At 36.4% G+C, this 26,319-nt stretch overlaps 1 protein-coding gene across 3 annotated transcripts in view; it reads right to left on the bottom strand.

Moving 5' to 3' along the window:
• The window catches only part of LOC121378275 (rap1 GTPase-GDP dissociation stimulator 1-like), a 115,819-nt gene that overhangs the window by 67,472 nt on the left and 22,028 nt on the right, over positions 1–26,319 (bottom strand). For all 3 annotated transcript variants that reach the window (XR_005958697.1, XR_005958698.1, XM_041506360.1), the window contains exons 3-4: positions 7,034–7,171; positions 394–519 (exon numbers count right to left, since the gene is read on the bottom strand). Coding sequence is in view for 1 of the 3 variants with exons in the window: in XM_041506360.1 (XP_041362294.1) it covers positions 394–519; positions 7,034–7,171 (264 nt within the window). In the remaining 2 variants the exon portion in view is untranslated. The remainder of the gene's footprint in view (positions 1–393; positions 520–7,033; positions 7,172–26,319) is intronic.

Below are 26,319 nucleotides of genomic sequence, written 5' to 3'. Positions count from 1 at the left end.
TTGGGGTGTCCAGTGTGTGAATAGTGTGTTTGTGTCAGGGTGGTGGAGGTAGTGTGTTTGTTTGAGGGTGGTGGAGGTAGTGTGTTTGTGTCAGGGTGGTGGAGGTAGTGTGTTTGTTTGAGGGTGGTGGAGGTAGTGTGTTTGTTTGAGGGTGGTGGAGGTAGTGTTTTTTTTTTTTAGGGTAACTCTGAAGCTAAGTTAATCAGGAAATATGCTGCCCCTCAAGTTGAAACTTCAAAAGAAAATTAATAACTGGCTGTTCAGCTGCCAGCATCTTCTAATGCTTATGTACAGCACACTAAATTCAAAGTTTATAAAAAAAACTTGTATTGCAAAACATATACATTTAGAAGAGCTGTTTTCTTGAAGATGATTAGTTTTGAAAGTTCTCACCATTTTCGAAGCAGATGTTTCCAAGAGCTCTACAGGCCTGGGTGCTCACTGTGATGTCCTCCGAGGGGAGTAGATCCACCAGCGGAGGAACAAAATTCAGATCTACTAGCGGCTGGCGCACAGATTCTGAAAACAGACAAACAAACAGTGAAAAACACAGTACAATATTTTCCAATACAAAACACAATACAGTATTTTTCAACACAAAACACAATACAGTATTTTCCAACAAAAAACACAATACAGTATTTTCCAATACAAAACACAATGCAGTATTTTCCAACACAAAACACAATACAATATTTTTCAATACAAAACACAATATAGTATTTTCCAATACAAAACACAATACAGTATTTTCCAATACAAAACACAATACAGTATTTTCCAATACAAAACAAAATACAGTATTTTCCAATACAAAACACATCACAGTATTTTCCAATACAAAACACAACACAGTGTTTTCCAACACAAAACAGTATTTTCCAATACAAAACACAATACAGTATTTTCCAACACAAAACAGTATTTTCCAATACAAAAAAACAATACAGTATTTTTCAGTACAAAACATAACACAGTGTTTTCCAACACAAAAAACAATACAGTATTTTCCAATACAAAACATATATAGCATATTGGAACACAAAACAAAATACATGTCTAGCACTTCCTAGTACAAAATCTAGTGGTCTCGTTAAACAAAATAAACTAAGTACAAAATACAATAAAACATCTTTCAATACAACATTTTTCAATACAGCATTTTTCAATACAAAATATAATATAGCATTTCCCAGTGCAAAACACAATAAAGCATTTTCCAATGCAAAATGCAGGATTTTCCAATAAAAAATAACATTTTCAAAAATAAAACATACCGTAATATAGCATTTTCGACTATGACAGCTGCAAACCCATACCCCAAGAAATAGCCCTGATAAACTATACAGATACAGTTTCTAAGTTATTTAGTTCTTGTTTTTAGTTGTTGTTTTTAAAATATAGTTATCTCAACATTGTCTTTGATGTACCAATTGTGGAGCACTGGCTTGGGTGGTGAAACACGGAAGACCAACAAAGAAAATTACATCATTAAGGAAAATTGAGTATTTTAAGGACAAAAGAAAATGAAATATGTATATTTGTAACTATATTTGTTGTACTATAATAGTAACAAGAATAGTTGAAGATTTACGTTTACGTGCAAAATTAGGCTTACGATGTTTCGTGAAATTGGGCTCTGTACTTCAGGTCAGCACTCTATCACCGTACATACATTTTATTACAAACTACCCTTAGCTACATAACCCTGGTAATCTGATGACAAGATGACAAAACAATTTACTGTTGTTTGTTAACTAAATCTGACTTGTAAGGCCAGTGACCAGTAAGTGGATTTTTAAAACACTGATTTGGTCTGAGAATAAAGTTGCTAATACACTAACCTAATTGTTTCTCCAACAAATGTGACAGCTATATCTCAATGGGGAACTGCCAAGCTTAACTAGATAGCACAAAATGTATGGGTTTTACTTTTTATCACACCCTAAGGATTTCTTATTTTGCACACCACAACAGTAGTACATTTTGGAAACAAAAAAACCTAAATGATTTTCATATACTCACATCACCCACTCATTCTTGTACTCTTAGATTGACTACAGAGAGAAATGTTTTTATTTGTTCTGGGTGATTGCAAAAACCTTCATTTATTAGCAACTTCAAAATCTTGTTTGCTAAAGCATCCTCAATTGGTCCGGTGTTTTAACGAAGATAATTGTCAAGCTGACACCATGAAACATGCCAATACCGTAACCTTCGCGTCGTGGAACTGTCGCTGAATCTTGTTAGAGAGGTGAAAGCCCTGACATGAAATTACAGGGGCACCGAGTGTGGAGAAGCCATTACGAGGAGATGATGAGGAGAAGACACAGAGAAGACATGATGTGGACACAAGATTAGAGAGGATTTAGAAAGGGAAATAAGCTAAAACTGGTCTTAACACTTCAAACAAGACATCTCAAACACACCACTGTCTGTTGCCTTAATTACATTACCAAGAATAACAGTTTTGTTGCCATCATAAAAAAATGAAAAAACTATTGAAAACATATCAAATAAAACAAGTGAAGAGTGCACATTACCCAATCAGACTGAGTTAAATTATTGTTTTGTCTTGTGATTATAATTAAATACTGAATTAACACTGTAGAGTCTGGAGTTAAGCTATGTTTGTGTTAAAATCACAGAAACCTTTTACAAACATCCTCCGCTAATGATTTACAGGAATAATTCCTCGTGGATTATTTCAAAATACTTGTACCATCAACAACATAGCTGACATGTTTGAGTTAAAGTGAAACCTGCTTTCCTCAGTGAAGTTCTTGCAGACTGCGTTAGGATTTGTAAATCTTGTTTTAAGAATTTGTAAAAATGGCTACTCTGGTTGTGGATATTTCTTCCACCATTCTGCTGCTTCACTAGATAATTCTGAGAAGAAAATACTTGACTTTGAAACAGAATTCCAAACTGCTATTTACTGTCAGCGACTGCCAGATGGTACCCATCAGGCTCTGTTATGTCTTCTCGAGAAATACAGTGGAACCTGAGTTAAACAGACACTTAGATAATAACCACACACTGGTGTCTAAACTTCTGACTTCTGAATACAAGTCAATCTATACTATACTAGATGATTTGCAGGAATAGTAAGATTGTTTTGAAACACAGGTGGCTGCTAAATACAAGTGGCTGCTTAATTCAGGTGTCCAGTTAAACAGGTTTGACTGTGTTTGTAGTTCTGTGTAACTGACTACACAGTACACATTTTGTAGCAAATACCTCCCCCACTTTTCACAAGTGAAAAGAAAACATGAATGAATATAATATACCCATTTGTACAAATACTTTACCACCTCTGTCAGAGGCACTTTTGTAAATAATTTCAGTTTGCTAATATTTTTAATTTTATATAAAAAAAGGAAAAACTTTCCTATTATTTCCAACATTCAGTTTTTACATTGAAAACATGTCCTACATAATCATTTTTAAAGCAATATTATTATAAAATAAAATTGTGTTTACATGTTACTAATGTATTACGTTAGAAATAAATGATCTTTTTTAAAGTTTGTAGTATGGTAGTTTTTCTGCAATTTTAATTGAAATCCAATATACTTTGTGGAAATTATTTTATGGCAAAACAACTGAAATCTGAAAGTAACACTCTTGAAGGACCATGTGAACATTTTCAATTAATATTTTGTTAAAATAAAATTTAAAAGACAAAAAAACAGCGAAAGCAATAATTTTGTTTTGTTCTTTCTTGTTTTTGTGTTATTTCTAAAACTGACGTCATCTTTCTTTGACTATTTCAGTCAGTTACAAACCTCCTCCCACGTACCATGAACAAAGCACCACAATATCCACACAATGAGGAGACTAATTAAAATGTACTTCTCAGGTGCGATATTTCACAAAACTCATTACCCATTGTCATGAATTCTGAAAACGTTACAATATGGCTGGAACTGGTGCCGTTACCATGACTACCCTTTATTAGATACCATATGAGGCAATATCCATAATGTTATTCAAACGGAATTTAATAAATATTTTATCATTTGACAGCAAAGAAAAACATCTTGATTCCAAACAGAATAACAAAAACAGATACGATCTTTTAAACTCTGAAAACAGTACAAACATGAAACATATCACTGAAATGGTCTGCACATGAAATATATCAATATTTTAAGTCGTAACATTTTTTACATGTAACTTATATATATGGTAAGTGCACTTTTGAATACATAAAATGTTAAATATTATACAAGATATTTGTCTTTATTATATGAATACCCATATATTGTACAGAATACCTATGTGTATTATATAGGATACTTGTGTATATTATACTGACACACAATGAAAACGCAAAACAGATATTTTTCAATATTTTGTTGTGATTAATGCAAAATATATTTATTGGACTTAAAATAACAATTTATGAGAGGAAGCCATTGATGGTACTTTTGTCTGGGTTTTAATCCTCGTTTTGTTCTCGTTACACATACAATAGCAGAAACACACAAAATGGTGTGAAATGTGTTCACTACATGCTCAATCATGCTGCATGCAATGCACGTGAAATGCCAGTATGTGGACACGTAACGATGTCATATTCCTCGTCACATTAAGAATGCCACGACTCAGAGAAGAACAAAGGGAGCGAGCGTTGGGCATCGTTCAAGGGGGGACTTCGCAAAGCCAAGTTGCTAGGACCTTCAGAGTCCATCCATCAACTATTGGATGACTTGTTGAACGTCATCAACAGACCGGGAGTGTCCGTGATTGACCTCGACCTGGTCAACGTCCCGTTACGATGTGGAAGAGCATGTGTGTACCATGAATGGTACACTGACGGATGTGTGAGGGAACATGATCGGTTTGGTGGCGGTTGTCTGATGGTATGGGGGGCAATCAACTGTGATTTCAGGAGTGATCTCATCATTGTCCACGATGCCTTTACAGCCCAGCATTATGATGACGTTATTCTAAGACCAGTTCTTCAGCCACTTTTGTGCTGTCACCGAAGACCAGGAGGTCCCCTTCTGTTTCAACAAGACAATGCCCGTCCACATACTGCAAGAATTACCCAGGCATTCCTGCAACAAGCCAGTATCACCGTTATGAACTGGCCCATCATTTCAGCGGATTTGAACCCAATTGAACACATGTGGGATGAGTTAGTACATTGTGTACGTCACCACCAGCCACTACCATGTAACGTTGCTGAGCTTGCACAGACGTTGCAGGAGGAGTGGAGGAACATTCCTGTGGCTTATTTGAGATGTTTGTGCCAATCCCCCCCCCCCGTTGTCTTCACACATGCTCACAGGCCAATGGTGGACACACAGATACTGACCTTGATATGGGGGAGTTGAACTTTTCGATTACGAATGCAACTCGATTACTGATGATCACTGGCCATGTTTCCATGTGAATGTATCTCATGAATACCAGTCATTAATGTCATATTACATTATCCATCAATTCATTAATAGTTTGTTGTTATTTGCAATGAAAAGTTGTTTTTGCGTTTTCATTGTGTGTCAGTATATATAGGATACCTATGTATTATACACGATGCACGAATCTATTATACAGAAAAAGAAAGAAAGAAATGTTTTATTTAACGACGCACTCAACACATTTTATTTATGGTTATATGGTGTCAGACATATGGTTAAGGACCACACAGATTTTGAGAGGAAACCCACTGTCGCCACTACATGGGCTACTCTTCCGATTAGCAGCAAGGGATCTTTTATTTGCGCTTCCCACAGGCAGGATAGCACAAACCATGGCCTTTGTTGAACCAGTTATGGATCACTGGTCGGTGCAAGTGGCTTACACCTACCCATTGAGCCTTGTGGAGCACTCACTCAGGGTTTGGAGTCGGTATCTGGATTAAAAATCCCATGCCTCGACTGGGATCCGAACCCAGTACCTACCAGCCTGTAGACCGATGGCCTACCACGATGCCACCGAGGCCGGTCCTATTATACAGGATACCTGTATATTATATACATGGCAGATGTGTATTATATAAGATACTTGTTAATAGGTTATACCCGTGTGTATTATACAAGATACATGTGTGTATTCTACATGATATATGTGTATTAATAAGGGATACCTGTGTATTACACATGATATATTTGTATTATACTAGATAGGTTTTATCCTGATTATTTGTGCATTATATGGGATATCTGTATGTATTATCTTGGATATCTGTGTATATTATACAGGATATATGTTTGTATTATACAGGATATTTGTGGGTATTATCCTGGATATCTGTATTATCCTGGATATCTGTGGATATTATACAGGATATCTGTGTGTATTATACAGAATATCTGTGTATTATCTTTGATATCTGTGTGTATTATCCTTGATATCTGTGTGCATTATCCTTGATATCTGTGTGTATTATACAGAATATGTGTATTATACAGGATATGTGTATTATTCAGGATATCTGTGTGTATTATACAGAACAAGTGTGTATTATACAGAATCTGTGTAATATCCTTGATATCTGTGTGTATTATACAGAATATATGTGTGTATTATACAGAATATCTGTGTATTATCCTTGATATCTGTGTATTATCCTTGTGTATTATACAGAATATATGTGTATTATCCTTGATATCTGTGTGTATTATACAGGATATCAGTGTGTATTATCCTGGATATTTGTGTGTATTATCCTGGATATCTGTGTGTATTATCCTGGATATATGTGTGTATTATCTTTGATATCTGTGTGTATTATACAGGATATCAGTGTACATTATCCTGGATATCGATGGATATTATACAGTATATATGTGTTTATTATCCAGGATATCTGTGTATATTATCCTGGATACCAGTGTGTATTATTTCCTTGATATCTGTGTATTATGTAGGATATCTGTGTGTATTATGTAGGATTGTGTGTATTATACAAGATATTGGTGTGTATTATCTTGGATATCTGTGTGTATTATACAGAATATATGTGTATTATCCTGGATATCTGTGTGTATTATCCTGGGTATCTATGTATATTACCTACCTGTTTTAGCAAGTTCTGCGAGGAGTTGGGCACACTTTGAACAGATATCATTGTTGGTAGAATCGACTAGAAACTTGTGCACGCTGTCGAGAACTCCCGTGTTAATCACAGTCTGGGTGAGGTCCTCTCTGTCATCCTCTGAAGAAAACAAAACAACAATACAATCAACACTAACGTTGCATTTGTTGACGGAAATAAATATGTTTAAATTGTGTATTGTCCCCGGCTGCACCAACCTGGATTCCTTGTCCCTGCCATTAATGAAGTGGATTGAACATTTGTGTCTCTCTTGAAGAAACTGTCCTGAATTTGTGGCAAATGTTGTTAAGATATTACTCACTAACAGCTGTATTAAAGACACAGATTACACATTAAATAGATTTTATTGTGAGTGTTAGTGTCTGTATATCAGTGTCTGTGTATGAGTGTCTGTGTATGAGTGTCTGTGTATCAGTGTCTGTGTATGAGTGTCTGTGTATGAGTGTCTGTATATCAGTGTCTGTGTATGAGTGTCTGTGTATATCTGTGTATGAGTGTCTGTGTATGAGTGTCTGTGTATGAGTGTCTGTGTATGAGTGTGTGTATCTGTGTCTGTGTATGAGTGTCTGTGTATGAGTGTCTGTGTATGAGTGTCTGTGTATGACTGTCTGTATATCTGTATCTGTGTATGAGTGTCTGTGTATGAGTGTCTAGTGTCTTTATATTTGTGTCTGTGTATGAGTGTCTGTGTATGAGTGTGTGTATGAGTGTCTGTATATCAGTGTCTGTTTATGAGTGTCTGTGTATGAGTGTCTGTGTATGAGTGTCTGTGTATCTGTGTTTGTGTATCAATGTCTGTATATGAGTGTCTGTGTATGAGTGTCTGTATCAGTGTATGTGTATGAGTGTCTGTGTATGAGTGTCTGTCGTATCTGTGTCTGTGTTTGAGTGTCTGTGTTTGAGTGTCTGTGTATGAGTGTCTGCTTATCTGTGTCTGTGTATCAATATCTGTGTATGAGTGTCTGTGTATGAGTGTGTGTATGAGTGTCTGTGTATCTGTGTCTGTATATGAGTGTCTGTGTATGAGTGTCTGTGTATGAGTGTCTCTCTATCTGTGTCTGTGTATGAGTGTCTGTGTATGAGTGTCTGTGTATAAGTGTGTATGAGTGTCTGTATAAGTGTCAGACACCTGTGTATGAGTCTGTGTATGAGTGTCTGTGTATGAGTGTCTGTGTATGAGTGTTTGTGTATGAGTGTCTGTGTATGAGTGTCTGTGTATCTGTGTCTGTGTATGAGTGTCTGTGTATCTGTGTCTGTGTATGAGTGTCTGTGTATGAGTGTCTGTGTATCTGTGTCTGTGTATGAGTGTCTGTGTATGAGTGTCTGTGTATGAGTCTGTGTATGAGTGTCTGTGTATGAGTGTCTGTGTATGAGTGTGTGTGTATCTGTGTCTGTGTATCTGTGTCTGTGTATGAGTGTCTGTGTATGAGTGTTTGTATATCTGTGTCTGTGTATCAGTGTCTGTGTATCTGTGTCTGTGTATGAATGTGTCTGTGTATGAGTGTCTGTATATCAGTGTCTGTATATCAGTGTCTGTGTATCTGTGTCTGTGTATGAGTGTCTGTGTATGAGTGTCTGTGTATGAGTGTCTGTGTATGAGTGTCTGTGTATGAGTGTCTGTGTATGAGTGTCTGTGTATGAGTGTCTGTGTATCTGTGTATGAGTGTCTGTGTATGAGTGTCTGTGTATGAGTGTCTGTGTATCAGTGTCTGTGTATGAGTGTCTGTGTATGAGTGTCTGTGTATGAGTGTCTGTGTATCTGTGTCTGTGTATCTGTGTCTGTGTATGAGTGTCTGTGTATGAGTGTCTGTGTATGAGTGTCTGTGTATGAGTGTGTGTATGAGTGTCTGTGTATCTGTGTCTGTGTATGAGTGTCTGTGTATGAGTGTCTGTGTATGAGTGTCTGTGTATGAGTGTCTTTATATTTGTGTCTGTGTATGAGTGTCTGTGTATGAGTGTGTGTATGAGTGTCTGTATATCAGTGTCTGTGTATGAGTGTCTGTGTATGAGTGTCTGTGTATGAGTGTCTGTGTATCTGTGTTTGTGTATCAATGTCTGTGTATGAGTGTCTGTATATCAGTGTATGTGTATGAGTGTCTGCGTATCTGTGTCTGTGTTTGAGTGTCTGTGTATGAGTGTCTGTGTATGAGTGTCTGCTTATCTGTGTCTGTGTATCAATATCTGTGTATGAGTGTCTGTGTATGAGTGTCTGTGTATCTGTGTATGAGTGTCTGTGTATGAGTATCTGTGTATGAGTGTCTGTGTATCTGTGTCTGTGTATGAGTGTCTGTGTATGAGTGTCTGTGTATGAGTGTCTGTGTATGAGTGTCTGTATATTAGTGTCTGTATATTAATGTCTGTGTATCAGTGTCTGTGTGTCAGTGTCTGTATATTAGTGTTGGGAATTAGATGGAATTTTATCATCTATAATTGGTTATAATCGGTTTTTACAAACCAATCAATGTTTGATTATTTATTATACCACTGGTTAGAATTGTACTTAATTATAGATAATAACTTGACTGATTAGGATCATGACCTATATTTTCATGTTCACTGTCATAGATGCTACAAATCATTAATTTGACCGTTTATACATATGCAGTATTTGTTTTCTTTATCCATCATTTAAATTGTTGCAACAGTTACGGTTAACATGTCGGTACCACACAACTGATCAAGTTTCAATTATAATCGATCACTGGAACATCACCATTAGTAGCAAGGGATCTTTTATATACACCGTCCCACAGACAAGATACACATACCACAGCCTTTGATATTGCAGTCTTGGTGCACTGGCTGAAACGAGAAATAGCCCAATGGGCCCACTGAGGGCGATCGATCCTAGAATGACTGCGTATCAAGCGAGAGTCAAACAGCGAGATACCGACACACAGAGAGACCAGACTGGGTTACAGAGATCCCGCCCTAGAGAGACAGAAGACAGACAGAGAGACAGACAGACAGAGATACCGACACAGACAGAGAGACAAACAGACAGACAGACAGAGAGACATACCCGACACACAAGAGACACGACAGACAGAGATACCGACACACAGAGAGACAGAGACAGACAGAGAGACAGAGATAGACACACAGAGAGACAGACAGACAGACAGAGAGACAGACAGACAGAGATACCGACACACAGAGAGACAGAGACAGACAGAGAGACAGACAGAGAGAGACAGATGAGATAATTTTGTTTTTAATTGACAGAATTCCTGGTAAAATAATCAGTTAACACAAAAGACTCATATACTTAGTATTCTACCTAACTAAATGACAAAATCCTTATAAAAATTTTAAATATTTTATATGATTGTGAAATTATTGATTTGTGAACCTCTTGACTTTTTCGTAATGTCACTCAAAACCTTGCAGACTGACTTGCAAAACTGCAGTGCAATTTGAGAGATCTTTAAAAAAAAACCCACCAAGGACAATCCTTAACTTTTACTCTTTTCTTTTTTTCTTTTTTTTCTTTTCTCCATGCATGCACAGATGACGCAATTTACTGGTAATTAGTAAAATCATTTCTAATTACACACTGATGTACATGATTACACACTGATGTACATGATAGGTTCCCATTTAAAGACAAAATAGCACAACTAAAATTGCTTCAACATTACTTCTCAATGATCTGATGTTTTTTCAGACATGCATAGCAGTATTTGTAAAACCACTCAATTAATTCTTTGAGTCATGCAATTACCACGATAATTAAATTATTGGTGTACATGCTGGCACCTCCAAAACCTGCCAAAGTAAATTGAATGGTTTCATAAATTTTACAGTTATTCTAATCTTTACAAGGCAACAGAAAAGTGGGTGTGGTATGCACTGAGACTGTTACCATGGAAACCTATATTAAGAAAATGTGTGTTAGAAATATTTTAATTTACTTCACAGATCTACAAAGCACTCATGAAATATGTTTGGTCTTAAAACTCTTTGATTGGAATTAACTGACCCACAAGTATCTGCATTAGTCGGAATGTGGTGGAATATAGCCCAGTGGCAAAGCAATCTCCTGATGTGCGATCAGTCTAGGATCGATCCCAGTGAGTCGGCCCATTGGGCTATTTCTCGTTCTAGCCAGTGCTGTACCATGACTGGTATATCAAAAGTCATGGCATGTGATAACATGTCTGTGGGATGGTGCATATAAAAGATCCCTTGCTACTAAGGGAAATATGTAGTGGGTTTTCTCTCTATGATTAAGGCAAAATTGCCAAATGTTTGCCATCCAATAGCTGATGATTAACAAATCAATGTGCTCTAGTGGTGTCGTTAAACAAAACAAACTTTACTTTAGTCAGAATGTTTCAATTCCTTGACCTATATGCACTTCATTACATTTCAATTTATTGTGTTCAAATCCAAATAAGGTTCAAACACAATGTTCTGGGCAAACACATACTAGGTACCTCAGCTACTTGGGCAATCCAGGGCAGTTTGTGTGTTTGTATCTCTTGTTTAACACCACCACTAGAGTACACTGACTAATTAATCATTGGCTGTTGTATGTGAAATATTTAATTATTCTACCAAATATTGTTGAGAGCAAGGGATCCTTCATATAAACTTTTTCACAAACAAAACATACCATAGCTCTTGATATACCAGTTGTAAGGCACTGGATGGGATGGAGAAAAACCCAGTGGGTCTGTCGATGAGGTTTGATCCTACGACTTAATATCAGCATCTCAGCCAAGCACTCTACTGATTGAGCTTAACACTATGGGTTTAAAATCATGGGATTTGATGTAAATGGATAAAACTTGTTTCAGAAATGAACTCTTCATATTATATACGACAAATTGTAAAATTTCTTTTTTTAAAATATTTTAAAACTTAATATTTTTCTACAGTCATGAGAAATAAAAGCATATCTACATGTAAAGGATGTTGTCTGCTCAAAATAGAACTGATAATTGCTGATAGGTGTCACTCTGTGCAGCCAGCCAATAACAACCATATGCCAGAGGTAACATTATGGCTGGTTTTCAATTCAATCAAACATTATCACTGATTGAATTACATGTATGTCATTTTGCAATTTCCTACACTAACAATAAAAATTAAATGTATGATGCTTCCATTTTTTGGCATGCTGGAAAAGTTTCAATGCAAAATTGCTATAGAAAATATTTTGTTTAAAAATTACAATAGAAAATATTGTAATTAGACAAAAATTTAACCATTTAAGAAATATGGAAATGAAGTCAAATTATATATGGTAAGATATTTATTTATTGTGTGTGAAGCAAAAACCGATGATGTGGAAATTGTCTGTCATTGAATGTAACAACTAATTAGGTTGAAGTGTTCCATTCACCAGGATGTATTATTTCAAAGAAAAGTTTGTGTTGTTTAATGACACCACTAGAACAAATTGATATCTTAATCATCCAAAGGGTCTGCCGATCAGGTTATTGGATGTCAATACCTCAGACTGTAAATCCTCAGAGGAAACCCTACACTTTGTCATTAGCAGCAAGGAATCTGGGTCTTCTTTTAGCAGTGCAAGAGGATGAAATCTCCAGTAAAGTGAGGAGTGGCTGTCATCCTATAGACGAGGCGCTAGATGAACATTTATGGAATCATCTATTATTTGGCAAACTTCCCATTTAACTCTCCATTATACAGAGATACGGCCCTGATCGTGTATTACGGTTTTGTCCTTCAGATTTATATCCACTTTTTTAAAGGCAGGATAGCACAACCTTTGATATAGAAGTCATGGGGCACTGGTTAGAATGGGACAAAATCCAATCTGATAATGGATCAAGTGAATGGGTTCAATCCTCCAACACAACCAAATCTGGTGAGTGTTCTACCAACTGGGCTAGATCCCTCCCCACATTAGTTCACTACAAATGCCAAGTATTCGCTGTGGGTGCTTTAAGAATTTTTGTATCATGATATACATGTACATGTATTGCTATCAGGGTATCTAGTATAATGATGCATATCATATTATTTATAACAGCAGCAACAATATATTGAGCAAATTAAGGTTAACTAACAAAATAAAAGAAACAATGATACAAGCTGAAGTTTATTATTTAAACATCAAAAGATTTAGATCACCATAGTAAAGTTGTTGGGGTTTCTTTGGGGGTTTTTCATTCTTTTAAATAAATTTTATTATCCCCAGATCAATGTCAGTGTCAGACTCTTACAATATTCAAGTAGAAGAAACTGTTAGTATTAATAAGCATCAGAACGGGAAGTTTTGCTTTTTGGAACACAAAATAAGAAGGAAGAAAAACAGTGAGAGAGAAGAGAGAGAAAAAAATAATAGGATACAGAGATCTTAATAAGCAAGAGAAAGTTTCTTCTGTTTTTATTTCCAAAAAAGGTGAGATTTTAAAAACATTTTTTAGTTATTTCAATACAGAATCATTTATTTAAAAAAATTCAACTATGGCATCCAAATTTCCTTAAAATTAAAGTTTATCTAAATTTATATCAGTGTTTTTGTTTTTACAGCTATGGACAGAGATGTAGATAGACACAGACAATGTCAAGAGACAGGTCACACAGTGTTTCTGATTGACAAATGATGCGTACAGATATTGCTGAGACTAGCAATACATGTCTGATATATCGTGAGTAACATGCATTATTCACACCTCCAGTTATACATGTAATACATATATTGATTTACTGGTAATACAGTGCAGCACGACACCACCACTTATATTAATAGTCATCTTCTGAATGCAGCCCCACTAATTGCAGGTGCGTGATGTCACTCTGGTGCACTGGCAGATGATCCTGGTCATTAGCCGTTTATGAGATGCAGATTTCATCAAAATGGCTAACTCGACTGAACGTAAATCAATGACGCCGTGGCGGTCTGTAACTGGAACATTTCAGAGAGCGTGCCACACAGGAATCATAATCACCACCAATCAGCTAACATTTAACTTGTTTTCTCTCTTACATGAGTAACACACACGTCAAAGTCACGTCCTCCTGGTACAGGAAAACTAAAATATTTTCATTAACATCAAACTATTCTTTCTATATTTCATTACAGTATGCAATCCCATTTGTTGGAATAAAACTATAATTCCAAATATTAAAAGTCTTACCTGGTGAAAATTTATACTAAATATGAAAGCCATCTATTAAAGAATTTAATAGTTAAAGGCAGAGAAAAACTTGAGCCAAAATTAACAGAGTTTAACAGAATTTATTCCAGTGAACTCTATCCTGTGCTAGTTATGATCTTGGAAACTGGTTGTGAGTGGCAGTCCTCTTTGTGGTGGTGCAGGAACGATGTAGTGTCCAGTACAGGATCTCCTGGTGTCACACAGAACTACACCCATACCAAATATTAACACCATTCATTAAAAAAGTCAAGTGCTAAAGACAATAACAAAAACTTTGACTAAACTGTATATTGACTGTTTTAAATGACTTTGACCTTGCCATGATGTCAAATTCATGGGGCTAGGGGTATGCACATGGGGAACATCAATACCAAATATGAATGAATGAATGAATGAATGTTTAACGATGCCCCAGCACAAAAATATATATCGGATATTGGGTGTCAAACTATGGTAAATGCATCAAATATGAAAGTATATTCATGGGGCTGGGTATGTGGAAAAAATAAGATATAATGACAGCACTGCCATAATTCTAGAATAAAGTAATATAATGATAACCTTTCCGAGCTATAGTAAAAAGCAGTAAGATGACAGTACTGTCACAGAGTAAAGAGTAGAATAACAAGAGCACTGCCAGTGTACAATAAGTCAATATTCCTACCAACTGTTTAGCCATTCTGAGCTATAGTAAAAAGCAGTAAGATGACAGTACTGTCACAGAGTAAAGAGTAGAATAACAAGAGCACTGCCAGTGTACAATAAGTCAATATTCCTACCAACTGTTTAGCCATTCCGAGCTATAGTAAAAAGCAGTAAGATGACAGTACTGTCACAGAGTAAAGAGTAGAATAACAAGAGCACTGCCAGTGTACAATAAGTCAATATTCCTACCAACTGTTTAGCCATTCTGAGCTATAGTAAAAAGCAGTAAGATGACAGTACTGTCACAGAGTAAAGAGTAGAATAACAAGAGCACTGCCAGTGTACAATAAGTCAATATTCCTACCAACTGTTTAGCCATTCCGAGCTATAGTAAAAAGCAGTAAGATGACAGTACTGTCACAGAGTAAAGAGTAGAATAACAAGAGCACTGCCAGTGTACAATAAGTCAATATTCCTACCAACTATTTAGCCATTCTGAGCTATAGTAAAAAGCAGTAAGATGACAGTACTGTCACAGAGTAAAGAGTAGAATAACAAGAGCACTGCCAGTGTACAATAAGTCAATATTCCTACCAACTGTTTAGCCATTCCGAGCTATAGTAAAAAGCAGTAAGATGACAGTACTGTCACAGAGTAAAGAGTAGAATAACAAGAGCACTGCCAGTGTACAATAAGTCAATATTCCTACCAACTATTTAGCCATTCTGAGCTATAGTAAAAAGCAGTAAGATGACAGTACTGTCACAGAGTAAAGAGTAGAATAACAAGAGCACTGCCAGTGTACAATAAGTCAATATTCCTACCAACTATTTAGCCATTCCGAGCTATAGTAAAAAGCAGTAAGATGACAGTACTGTCACAGAGTAAAGAGTAGAATAACAAGAGCACTGCCAGTGTACAATAAGTCAATATTCCTACCAACTGTTTAGCCATTCCGAGCTATAGTAAAAAGCAGTAAGATGACAGTACTGTCACAGAGTAAAGAGTAGAATAACAAGAGCACTGCCAGTGTACAATAAGTCAATATTCCTACCAACTGTTTAGCCATTCCGAGCTATAGTGAAAAGCAGTAAGATGACAGTACTGTCACAGAGTAAAGAGTAGAATAACAAGAACACTGCCAGTGTACAATAAGTCAATATTCCTACCAACTGTTTAGCCATTCCGAGCTATAGTAAAAAGCAGTAAGATGACAGTACTGTCACAGAGTAAAGAGTAGAATAACAAGAACACTGCCAGTGTACAATAAGTCAATATTCCTACCAACTGTTTAGCCATTCCGAGCTATAGTAAAAAGCAGTAAGATGACAGTACTGTCACAGAGTAAAGAGTAGAATAACAAGAACACTGCCAGTGTACAATAAGTCAATATTCCTACCAACTGTTTAGCCATTCCGAGCTATAGTAAAAAGCAGTAAGATGACAGTACTGTCACAGAGTAAAGAGTAGAATAACAAGAACACTGCCAGTGTACAATAAGTCAATATCCCTACCAACTGTTTAGCCATTCTGAGCAGGAAATTGGCATTCCTGTCAAGTGTTTAGTCAATTTTGACAAGATGTCTGTATTAGTACCAAGTCCCATTATCACCAGCTGTCCAATTCCCCAACAGTTTGTTTTAGCTGTTGTATACAGTCACGTCTGATTGAAATTATGTCTTACTGCCTTTCTTAATTGTTTCCGTTAGCAGATCTAATGCAAGCCAATGTCATTTCATGTTCAGAAGAACTTTTGTAATCATTTAACTTTTGAAAACAAAATTATATTGATGTTGATAATCAATTCATTCATATCTTTACCTTTGTTGAACACCTAATAAGTTATAACCAATGTGTATTTTGTAGTGGGATGTCGTTAAACATTCACACATTCATTTGAGATATAAATGATACTGGTAAAATATCTTGACAACTTTGCTGGGTCTTAAAAAGTAGGGAATTATGGCGAGCTTTTCCCTAAAGAAAACAGTTTTAGGGTGATGCTGAAAACTGGAATTCTAGAAAAATCTCAATCTAAATGAACTGTGAGTGTGAATATCTGAAATTACTTGCAGATTTATGACAGAAGTGTTTTGATTGGTCACATGAAGTTTGACATTTGATAGCCAATGATGACTAAATCAATATCTTCTAGTGGTGTCATTAAACAAAACAAACTTTAACTCTTTGGTTTGTTTTTTAACACAGACAAGGTCAGGTAGACTGAAGGATCTGATTTCAATCAAAGCTAGAAGACTTCTACAGTATCACTCAAGTGAAGGTGACGTATTGCCATTTCCAGCACTGCTGAACTGATTCTAAGTAACAATGATATACAGTGTATCCTTTCTAAACCGGATCAGGCTGAACTGATTCTAAGTAACAGTGATATACAGTGTATCCTTTCTAAACCGGATCAGGCTGAACTGATTCTAAGTAACAATGATATAGAGTGTATCCTTTCTAAACCGGATCAGACTGAGCTGATTCTAAGTAACAATGATATAGAGTGTATCCTTTCTAAACCGGATCAGGCTGAACTGATTCTAAGTAACAGTGATATACAGTGTATCCTTTCTAAACCGGATCAGGCTGAGCTGATTCTAAGTAACAGTGATATACAGTGTATCCTTTCTAAACCGGATCACGCTGAGCTGATTCTAAGTAACAGTGACATACAGTGTATCCTTTCTAAACCGGATCACGCTGAACTGATTCTAAGTAACAGTGACATACAGTGTATCCTTTCTAAACCGGATCACGCTGAGCTGATTCTAAGTAACAGTGATATACAGTGTATCCTTTCTAAACCGGATCACGCTGAGCTGATTCTAAGTAACAGTGATATACAGTGTATCCTTTCTAAACCGGATCACGCTGAGCTGATTCTAAGTAACAGTGATATACAGTGTATCCTTTCTAAACCGGATCACGCTGAGCTGATTCTAAGTAACAGTGATATACAGTGTATCCTTTCTAAACCGGATCACGCTGAACTGATTCTAAGTAACAATGATATACAGTGTATCCTTTCTAAACCGGATCACGCTGAGCTGATTCTAAGTAACAGTGATACAGAGTGTATCCTTTCTAAACCGGATCAGGCTGAGCTGATTCTAAGTAACAGTGATACAGAGTGTATCCTTTCTAAACCGGATCAGGCTGAGCTGATTCTAAGTAACAGTGATACAGAGTGTATCCTTTCTAAACCGGATCAGGCTGAGCTGATTCTAAGTAACAGTGATACAGAGTGTATCCTTTCTAAACCGGATCAGGCTGAGCTGATTCTAAGTAACAGTGATACAGAGTGTATCCTTTCTAAACCGAATCAGGCTGAGCTGATTCTAAGTAACAGTGATATAGAGTGCTTTCTAAACCGGATCAGGCTGAGCTGATTCTAAGTAACAGTGATACAGAGTGTATCCTTTCTAAACCGGATCAGGCTGAGCTGATTCTAAGTAACAGTGATACAGAGTGTATCCTTTCTAAACCGGATCAGGCTGAGCTGATTCTAAGTAACAGTGATACAGAGTGTATCCTTTCTAAACCGGATCAGGCTGAGCTGATTCTAAGTAACAGTGATACAGAGTGTATCCTTTCTAAACCGGATCAGGCTGAGCTGATTCTAAGTAACAGTGATACAGAGTGTATCCTTTCTAAACCGAATCAGGCTGAGCTGATTCTAAGTAACAGTGATATAGAGTGCTTTCTAAACCGGATCAGGCTGAGCTGATTCTAAGTAACAGTGATACAGAGTGTATCCTTTCTAAACCGGATCAGGCTGAGCTGATTCTAAGTAACAGTGATACAGAGTGTATCCTTTCTAAACCGGATCAGGCTGAGCTGATTCTAAGTAACAGTGATACAGAGTGTATCCTTTCTAAACAGAGTGTATCCTTTCTAAACCGGGCTGAGCTGATTCTAAGTAACAGTGATACAGAGTGTATCCTTTCTAAACCGGATCAGGCTGAGCTGATTCTAAGTAACAGTGATATAGAGTGTATCCTTTCTAAACCGGATCAGGCTGAGCTGATTCTAAGTAACAGTGATACAGAGTGTATCCTTTCTAAACCGGATCAGGCTGAGCTGATTCTAAGTAACAGTGATACAGAGTGTATCCTTTCTAAACCGGATCAGGCTGAGCTGATTCTAAGTAACAGTGATACAGAGTGTATCCTTTCTAAACCGGATCAGGCTGAGCTGATTCTAAGTAACAGTGATACAGAGTGTATCCTTTCTAAACCGGATCAGGCTGAGCTGATTCTAAGTAACAGTGATACAGAGTGTATCCTTTCTAAACCGGATCAGGCTGAGCTGATTCTAAGTAACAGTGATACAGAGTGTATCCTTTCTATTCTAAGTAACAGTGATATAGAGTGTATCCTTTCTAAACCGGATCAGGCTGAGCTGATTCTAAGTAACAGTGATATAGAGTGTATCCTTTCTAAACCGGATCAGGCTGAGCTGATTCTAAGTAACAGTGATACAGAGTGTATCCTTTCTAAACCGGATCAGGCTGAGCTGATTCTAAGTAACAGTGATACAGAGTGTATCCTTTCTAAACCGGATCAGGCTGAGCTGATTCTAAGTAACAGTGATACAGAGTGTATCCTTTCTAAACCGGATCAGGCTGAGCTGATTCTAAGTAACAGTGATACAGAGTGTATCCTTTCTAAACCGGATCAGGCTGAGCTGATTCTAAGTAACAGTGATACAGAGTGTATCCTTTCTAACCGGATCAGGCTGAGCTGATTCTAAGTAACAGTGATATAGAGTGCTTTCTAAACCGGATCAGGCTGAGCTGATTCTAAGTAACAGTGATACAGAGTGTATCCTTTCTAAACCGGATCAGGCTGAGCTGATTCTAAGTAACAATGATATAGTGTATCCTTTCTAAACCGGATCAGGCTGAGCTGATTCTAAGTAACAGTGATATAGAGTGTATCCTTTCTAAACCGGATCAGGCTGAGCTGATTCTAAGTAACAGTGATATAGATTGTATCCTTTCTAAACCGGATCAGGCTGAGCTGATTCTAAGTAACAGTGATATAGAGTGTATCCTTTCTAAACCGGATCAGGCTGAGCTGATTCTAAGTAACAGTGATATACAGTGTATCCTTTCTAAACCGGATCACGCTGAGCTGATTCTAAGTAAGAATGATATCCTTTCTAAACCGGATCAGGCTGAGCTGATTCTAAGTAACAATGATATACAGTGTATCCTTTCTAAACCGGATCACGCTGAGCTGATTCTAAGTAACAATGATATACAGTGTATCCTTTCTAAACCGGATCACGCTGAGCTGATTCTAAGTAACAATGATATACAGTGTATCCTTTCTAAACCAGATCACACTGGGGACCTAATATTTATCCAATTCAGACAGGATCCAGTGTTTACAGGGTTGTGTTTTAGAATTTATAGACAGCAGTTTTGACAGGGTTGTGGTTAGTTCAGGGTCCGGTGTAGACAGGTTTCACTGTACGACATTTCTAACCTATCTCAAAGTGAAAGTGACATTGCCTAGCACAGCAATATCATCTATAAATACTGGAGAATGTCAGACCGCTTCTTGTGTCTATGGTTCAGTGCCGAGCGTACAGAAGCCACACTTCATCTTTATATAGTTATTACCTGCCTGTCCACATAGTGTTCGTGTGTAATGGTTCTACAGATCTGTAATAAAACCACTCACTGTAATACTGTTTGTATATTCAACTGTCAGCAAAAAACTGAAATATTGCACGCACTTAACTCACGGGTAAGCAAACAACAACAAAATATAGTACACCGCCAAGTGAAGCAAGAGGGTTAAGTATGAAAGATATTCAGCAAAAAGGTGAAATGTTGCACACAATTAACTTAAAGTAAGCAAACGACTGAGAATTATAGTGCACAGCCTTCTTGTAAGTGAAACAAGAGTGTTAGGTATGAGAGACAGTCAGCAAAAAGCTGAAATAGTATATATATACTACTCAAAAGAATTTAAGGGTCAAAAATTTATAACCAAATAAGTTTCAGAGTGTATTAGATTGATGATGTAAACTACACCAAAAATTTAATTTATTGTTCCATATTAACAAAAACCCACAAATAAACGTCACTGTATACAAGAAAGTCACATGACATGCTGTCAAAGTTGAAGGTTGTCAAACATGGATTTTACACATTAGAACATTTGTTTAATAGTGTGTGAATCCACCCCTGGCGCGAATACACTCGACACATCGTTGCCTCATGCTGTTGATCAGACGTCTGAAGAACTCTTGGGGAATGGCCTGCCACTCTGCCATAAGAAGTTGACCCAGATCATGAAGGTTGGCCGGAGGGGCATGGTTATCCCGAACTCTCCTGCCTAATTCGTCAAAGGCATGCTCTATTGGGGCCAAGTCAGGCGAATATGCTGGCCAATCCATCCTGGCGATACCTTGTTGTCCGCAAGCTCCAATTATACGGAAATTCAGCATTGGAAACATGGAATACACATGCAAAGCGTGCAAATGAAGCGCTTTGTGAAAAAGCAAGTTATGGGCACTTAGCAGACCTTTCGCTTTCGCCCTAATTTACTTGCAAATGTAAGCATGTTTTTGCCATTAGAACTAGTCGACAGTGTCAATGACAGTGGATTTTAATTCATTTATGGGTTGCTTAGACCCACTTTCGTCAAAATGGAACAATACCATGCGTGACATTATGGTCTAGCTAATATAATTGACATTCAGAAAATAATGTCGAAAATATCGTCTGACCCTTAAATTCTTTTGAGTAGTATACTTTATTTACAGTCAGCAATTGACTAAGAAATATAACCAACTTGTAAGTGAAACAAGAGTGTTAGGTATGAGAGACATTCAACAAAAAATGCCAAACCTACAAGGAAATCAGTTATCTAAGGTATAACAAGAGAATAAGGTCAGTTGAGAAAATATTTGCCAATCTACCATCTTGTGAAAATTAAATGAACCACATTGTCTGCATGTGTTTGGTTATACAATCCCTAAAAATTAGTTTTAAAGACATGATGCACTGCTTTGGAACTGACTTATCTATACCTCGCAATGAAAAAAAAAAAAAGAAAAAAAAAAATAAGAAAAAAAAAAAAATAATAATAAGAAAAAAAATCAAATCAAATCAAATATGATGCATTGCTTTGGAATTGACTTATCTATACCTCACAAGGCAAAAAAAAAAAAAAAAGGGAAAAAAAACTACAAATTTTCAAAGCAAATTTGCCAAACTACTAAATGTGTTATATGAAGAACAAACAAATTCTGAATCCAGCCTCACATGATTCCAGTCTTATTAAGGTCCAAAACCATGCTGTCCCAGAACCTATTTATATCAAACTGATCACGGCTGCAACTCGTAGAGTCTTCATTACAAGTACTTAAGACAAAATCTCCCTATAATATTCCCCAAGATGACAAATGCTGCAGCTAATGGTTTGTTTGGCAGTTTCTTCGCCAATGTCATCAACGGTGAGATGAGAGGACAATCCCTCGGGTAGAGAAAGTACTGGTCTCCAGACAGTGGTAGGAAGATCGGGATTCTTTGCACCGATGGTGACGATACCTTAGGATCATGGCTCTCTCGGTATCACAGTAATAGGCAGAGTCAGTCCGGGATGTGACATGTTTGCTGGCCTCCAGCGACAAGCTCTTTTTAATGAATGGCATCAGTGGGACATCAGTGGGACATATTATCGAGGAAGATTAGGGTTAAGACTTGCATAAAACTTCTGGTAGCTGGGAACTCTTCTTTGTTAATGAGGATGGAACTCACACATAGTTTTTGATTTAATAATATCTGATTTAAAAAAACACACCATTAAACTGAGTATTAAACATATCTCTTGCTACATTACACTACTGCCACAATTACAATACACAAATAGTTACATCTGAAAGTGCAATATTTGACAAATAAATTACCCTAAAAATCTATAAATATTTTCATCTGTAATATTTAAGAGTAAAAAGATACTTTCATTAAATATTTTACAGAATTTACGTAACATTTCATTAAATATTTTACAGAATTTACGTAACATTTCATTTAAAAAAATATTTACCTTTTTGTCTTGCCTTCACACAAGTATGATTTTATTTACATTTTTTAATACATCTACTTTGTAAGCAGTGGAAAGACATCCTACATTTTCATCCAACATGTATTATGGTACTATTAATAAATTTGACTAAAGGATATTGAACAATAGTAAGCTAAGATAAAAAAAAACCTAATGAAGGCTGTGAATTTAGCATGATTCCTTGCTTTTGCGAATTTCAGATTTTAGGTGAGAAGTGTAAAATTATGAAATGGAATCCCAAAATATCTATATTACATGATGTTTATTATTGTGCCAGAATCTTAACCAAAACAAATTGCCTGGATGTAGGGTATTGTAAATGTTTATTATTGTGCCAGAATCTTAACCAAAACAAATTGCCTGGATGTAGGGTATTGTAAATGTTTATTATTGTGCCAGAATCTTAAACAAAAACAAATTGCCTGGATGTAGTGTATTGTAAATGATTAAAAGGACAGACCCTAGTTTCAACCCGTGAAAATTAACACTAAGTTTAATTAATCTACAAACATGTAACACATTTGGATAAAGTTACAATTGAGTGAAACATGAGTCTGTGACTTTGAAATGGTGAAATACCCTCTACAAATAGACTAAAACGTGACTCCATAACTGTTACTTCTCAGACGTACGTGCGTTTTTAAAAATATGAGAAATGATTTTGTTATATTAAAAACACCAGGATGACAAAAAACACTTCGAATGTATGGAAATTGATAATGTAAACCATAAAATGTAAGTAAAGTATGATTTCAGTTATCAAAAACGGCTATAATAGTCAAAAATATATCTTAGTGTTTAAAAACTAGGGTATATCCCTTTAAAGAGTGCAAAATAACAATATACTGAGATTGCAGCTTTCACTTATTTTAAGTTGTTTACGGTTTATTTCCAGCTGACCTGACCTCGGCTACAAATAGCCTAATTGACAATTATGTATAAACATACATGATCTCCTGTTTAATACTATTTCTATACCATGGTTAATCATATCAGATACCTTGTACAACGCAAATCTCGTGATGGCCATGATAACTAATTGGGAGCAACATTAATGTTTTATTTATATCACTAATCACCCTCATCAAAAGCACAGAGCATAAAATTATATGGATAAATAACTTGATTACAGGATTTAACTTCTGCAATCATCTATAAATGAGATATTGCTTTTATCTGTGAAACATGCACACTCATAAAGGATAATCATCAGAGAGTTACAGGTCACATTGGATGCAGGCTGCAGAATGGTAGTGATGGAAGACTTTCAGGAGATCACGAGGGAATTCTACAGTATGGATGACCGTAGCATCCATGACAGGATGTGTTTTTATCACAAACTGTTCGACACGATGTACTGATGGTGGAGTATGAAAGAGATGAAAACTCAGACAAGAATGGTGCTTCGTTGTTGAAAAACACACAAAGTGAGCATTGCGAGAAAGAAATCAGAAACGTCCATCGTGATGGAGATTGCGACAAGAGAAAGTGAAATGATGAATATTTACTGCGGTATTGATCTCAGTGCCAAAGTGCGACACTGTTGCGCTTATTTTTTCTTCAACTTGGAATTAAACTTGTAAATGACGACAATGAATATTCAAAAGAAATAACAGTTTTCTAACGAAGTCGATGAGGTTTCCAGACTAGGTCAGACAGTATGCATGTTATTCTGTCTTCCCAGAACCCTTGGAGAATTTCTGAGAAGCCTGAGGACAGGATTTCAAACTTAGGATGCTATTAGACATACAAGCATATAATATTATTATAATGCTGTTATTGGCTTCAGTGATGTAAGTGGTTAAGCCATCAAACTTAAAGATGGTAGGTATTTTGTTCACAGTCTGGCACAGATCCATTCAGAGTTTAACAACTCAATGGGTATAGGTTCGTGTAAGACCACAACACCGACTTCTCTCTCACAAACCACCAACAACTAACCCACTGTCCTGGACAGACAGCCCAGATAGCTGACGTCTGCCCAGGGCAGCGTGCTTGTACCTTAATTGGATACAAGCATGAAAATAAGTTGAAATTAGATAATGATGCTTTCGTTTCATACACATACATGCAGGCAATATTGTTTTTGTATCATCAACTTTAAGATACAATTTTTATTACACCGGTCGAATCATACAAAAAAAAGAACAAAAAAAGAAAGAAAAAAGAAGAAGCCTAACTTGTATTACAAAGAAAACCCCAACTCATTACAAGTGAAAACCCCAACTCATTACAAGTGAAAACCCCAACTCATTACAACTCATTTAATATTTGACCCGCCCCCTCCAAAAAAAAAAACCCTGTTACTATTAGAATATTTCTAGCTGATTGTCCATGTTATTGGTAAATACTGCTCAATGTGACAAGTGTATTGTAACCAATTTACCACCTGACAGTGCACATCAGGCTGCCCACCCAACCGGAACACTGATGCACCACTGAGCATCACTCCATATGTCATTGATGTATGGCTTCAGCTAATCACTCTGAAGCCAATGACCTCAGGTTCAAATCCTCGCACAGACCGGGAAGTAGATTGCTGAGTTGTGCGATTACTTCGGTCAAACAGAATGTTGACGTCATGCTGTCAGGTCCATGTCTGTTGGCTTGTTGAGAGGAAGGATAAACACGTTTACACCGATTTTGTAATATTGTCATGATTTTGTTAAAATTTCTCTTGAATTTTGTCTTGTACAGAGATATGACTTTAAATATGTTAATGGTTTTTTTTTCAATTTGTGTTTACTTGTTCAAATATCTATTGAATTCCATTTTGTACAGAAATATGAGTTTCAATGTTAATATTTTTTCAATTTGTGTTTATTTGTTTAAATATTTCTTGAATTCTATATTGTATAGAGATGTAACTTTTAATAAATTTATTGGGTTTTTTCAGTTTATGTTTATTGTACATATATAATTCAAACTCCAAATGCATCTTTGACGAGCAGTCTGTTATTACAACACATAGATCAAAATGATGTTAAATTAAATATTAGGAAAATGTTACATGGTCTTGAAATGTAGCAAGTTACTGTGACACAAGTTTTGATTTAGTGAACTGGTCTGGAAGTGGCAGTCCTCTGTTTGGCAGGGCAAGAGGGATGAAATCCTCAGTAAAGGATTTCCTCAGGAGTGGCTGTCCTATAGATGAGGCACTAGACAGAAATCCATGGAATCAACCACTATTTTGTCAATGCCCATTCAACTTTGCATTGTGTAGAGATACAGCCTTGACCAATAAGTCTATGCAAGTATTCATGACAAGACTGATGACCTACCATTTTGTGACAGGAGACCAATAAGTCTATGCAAGTATTCATGACAAGACTGATGACCTACCATTTTGTGACAGGAGACCAATAAGTCTATGCAA

This window comes from Gigantopelta aegis, chromosome 8 (genome assembly GCF_016097555.1).
Source record: "Gigantopelta aegis isolate Gae_Host chromosome 8, Gae_host_genome, whole genome shotgun sequence".
Lineage (NCBI taxonomy): Eukaryota > Metazoa > Mollusca > Gastropoda > Neomphalida > Peltospiridae > Gigantopelta > Gigantopelta aegis.
The sequence above is the reverse complement of the archived record's forward strand: the minus strand, read 5'-3'. Positions and strand labels throughout refer to the sequence as shown.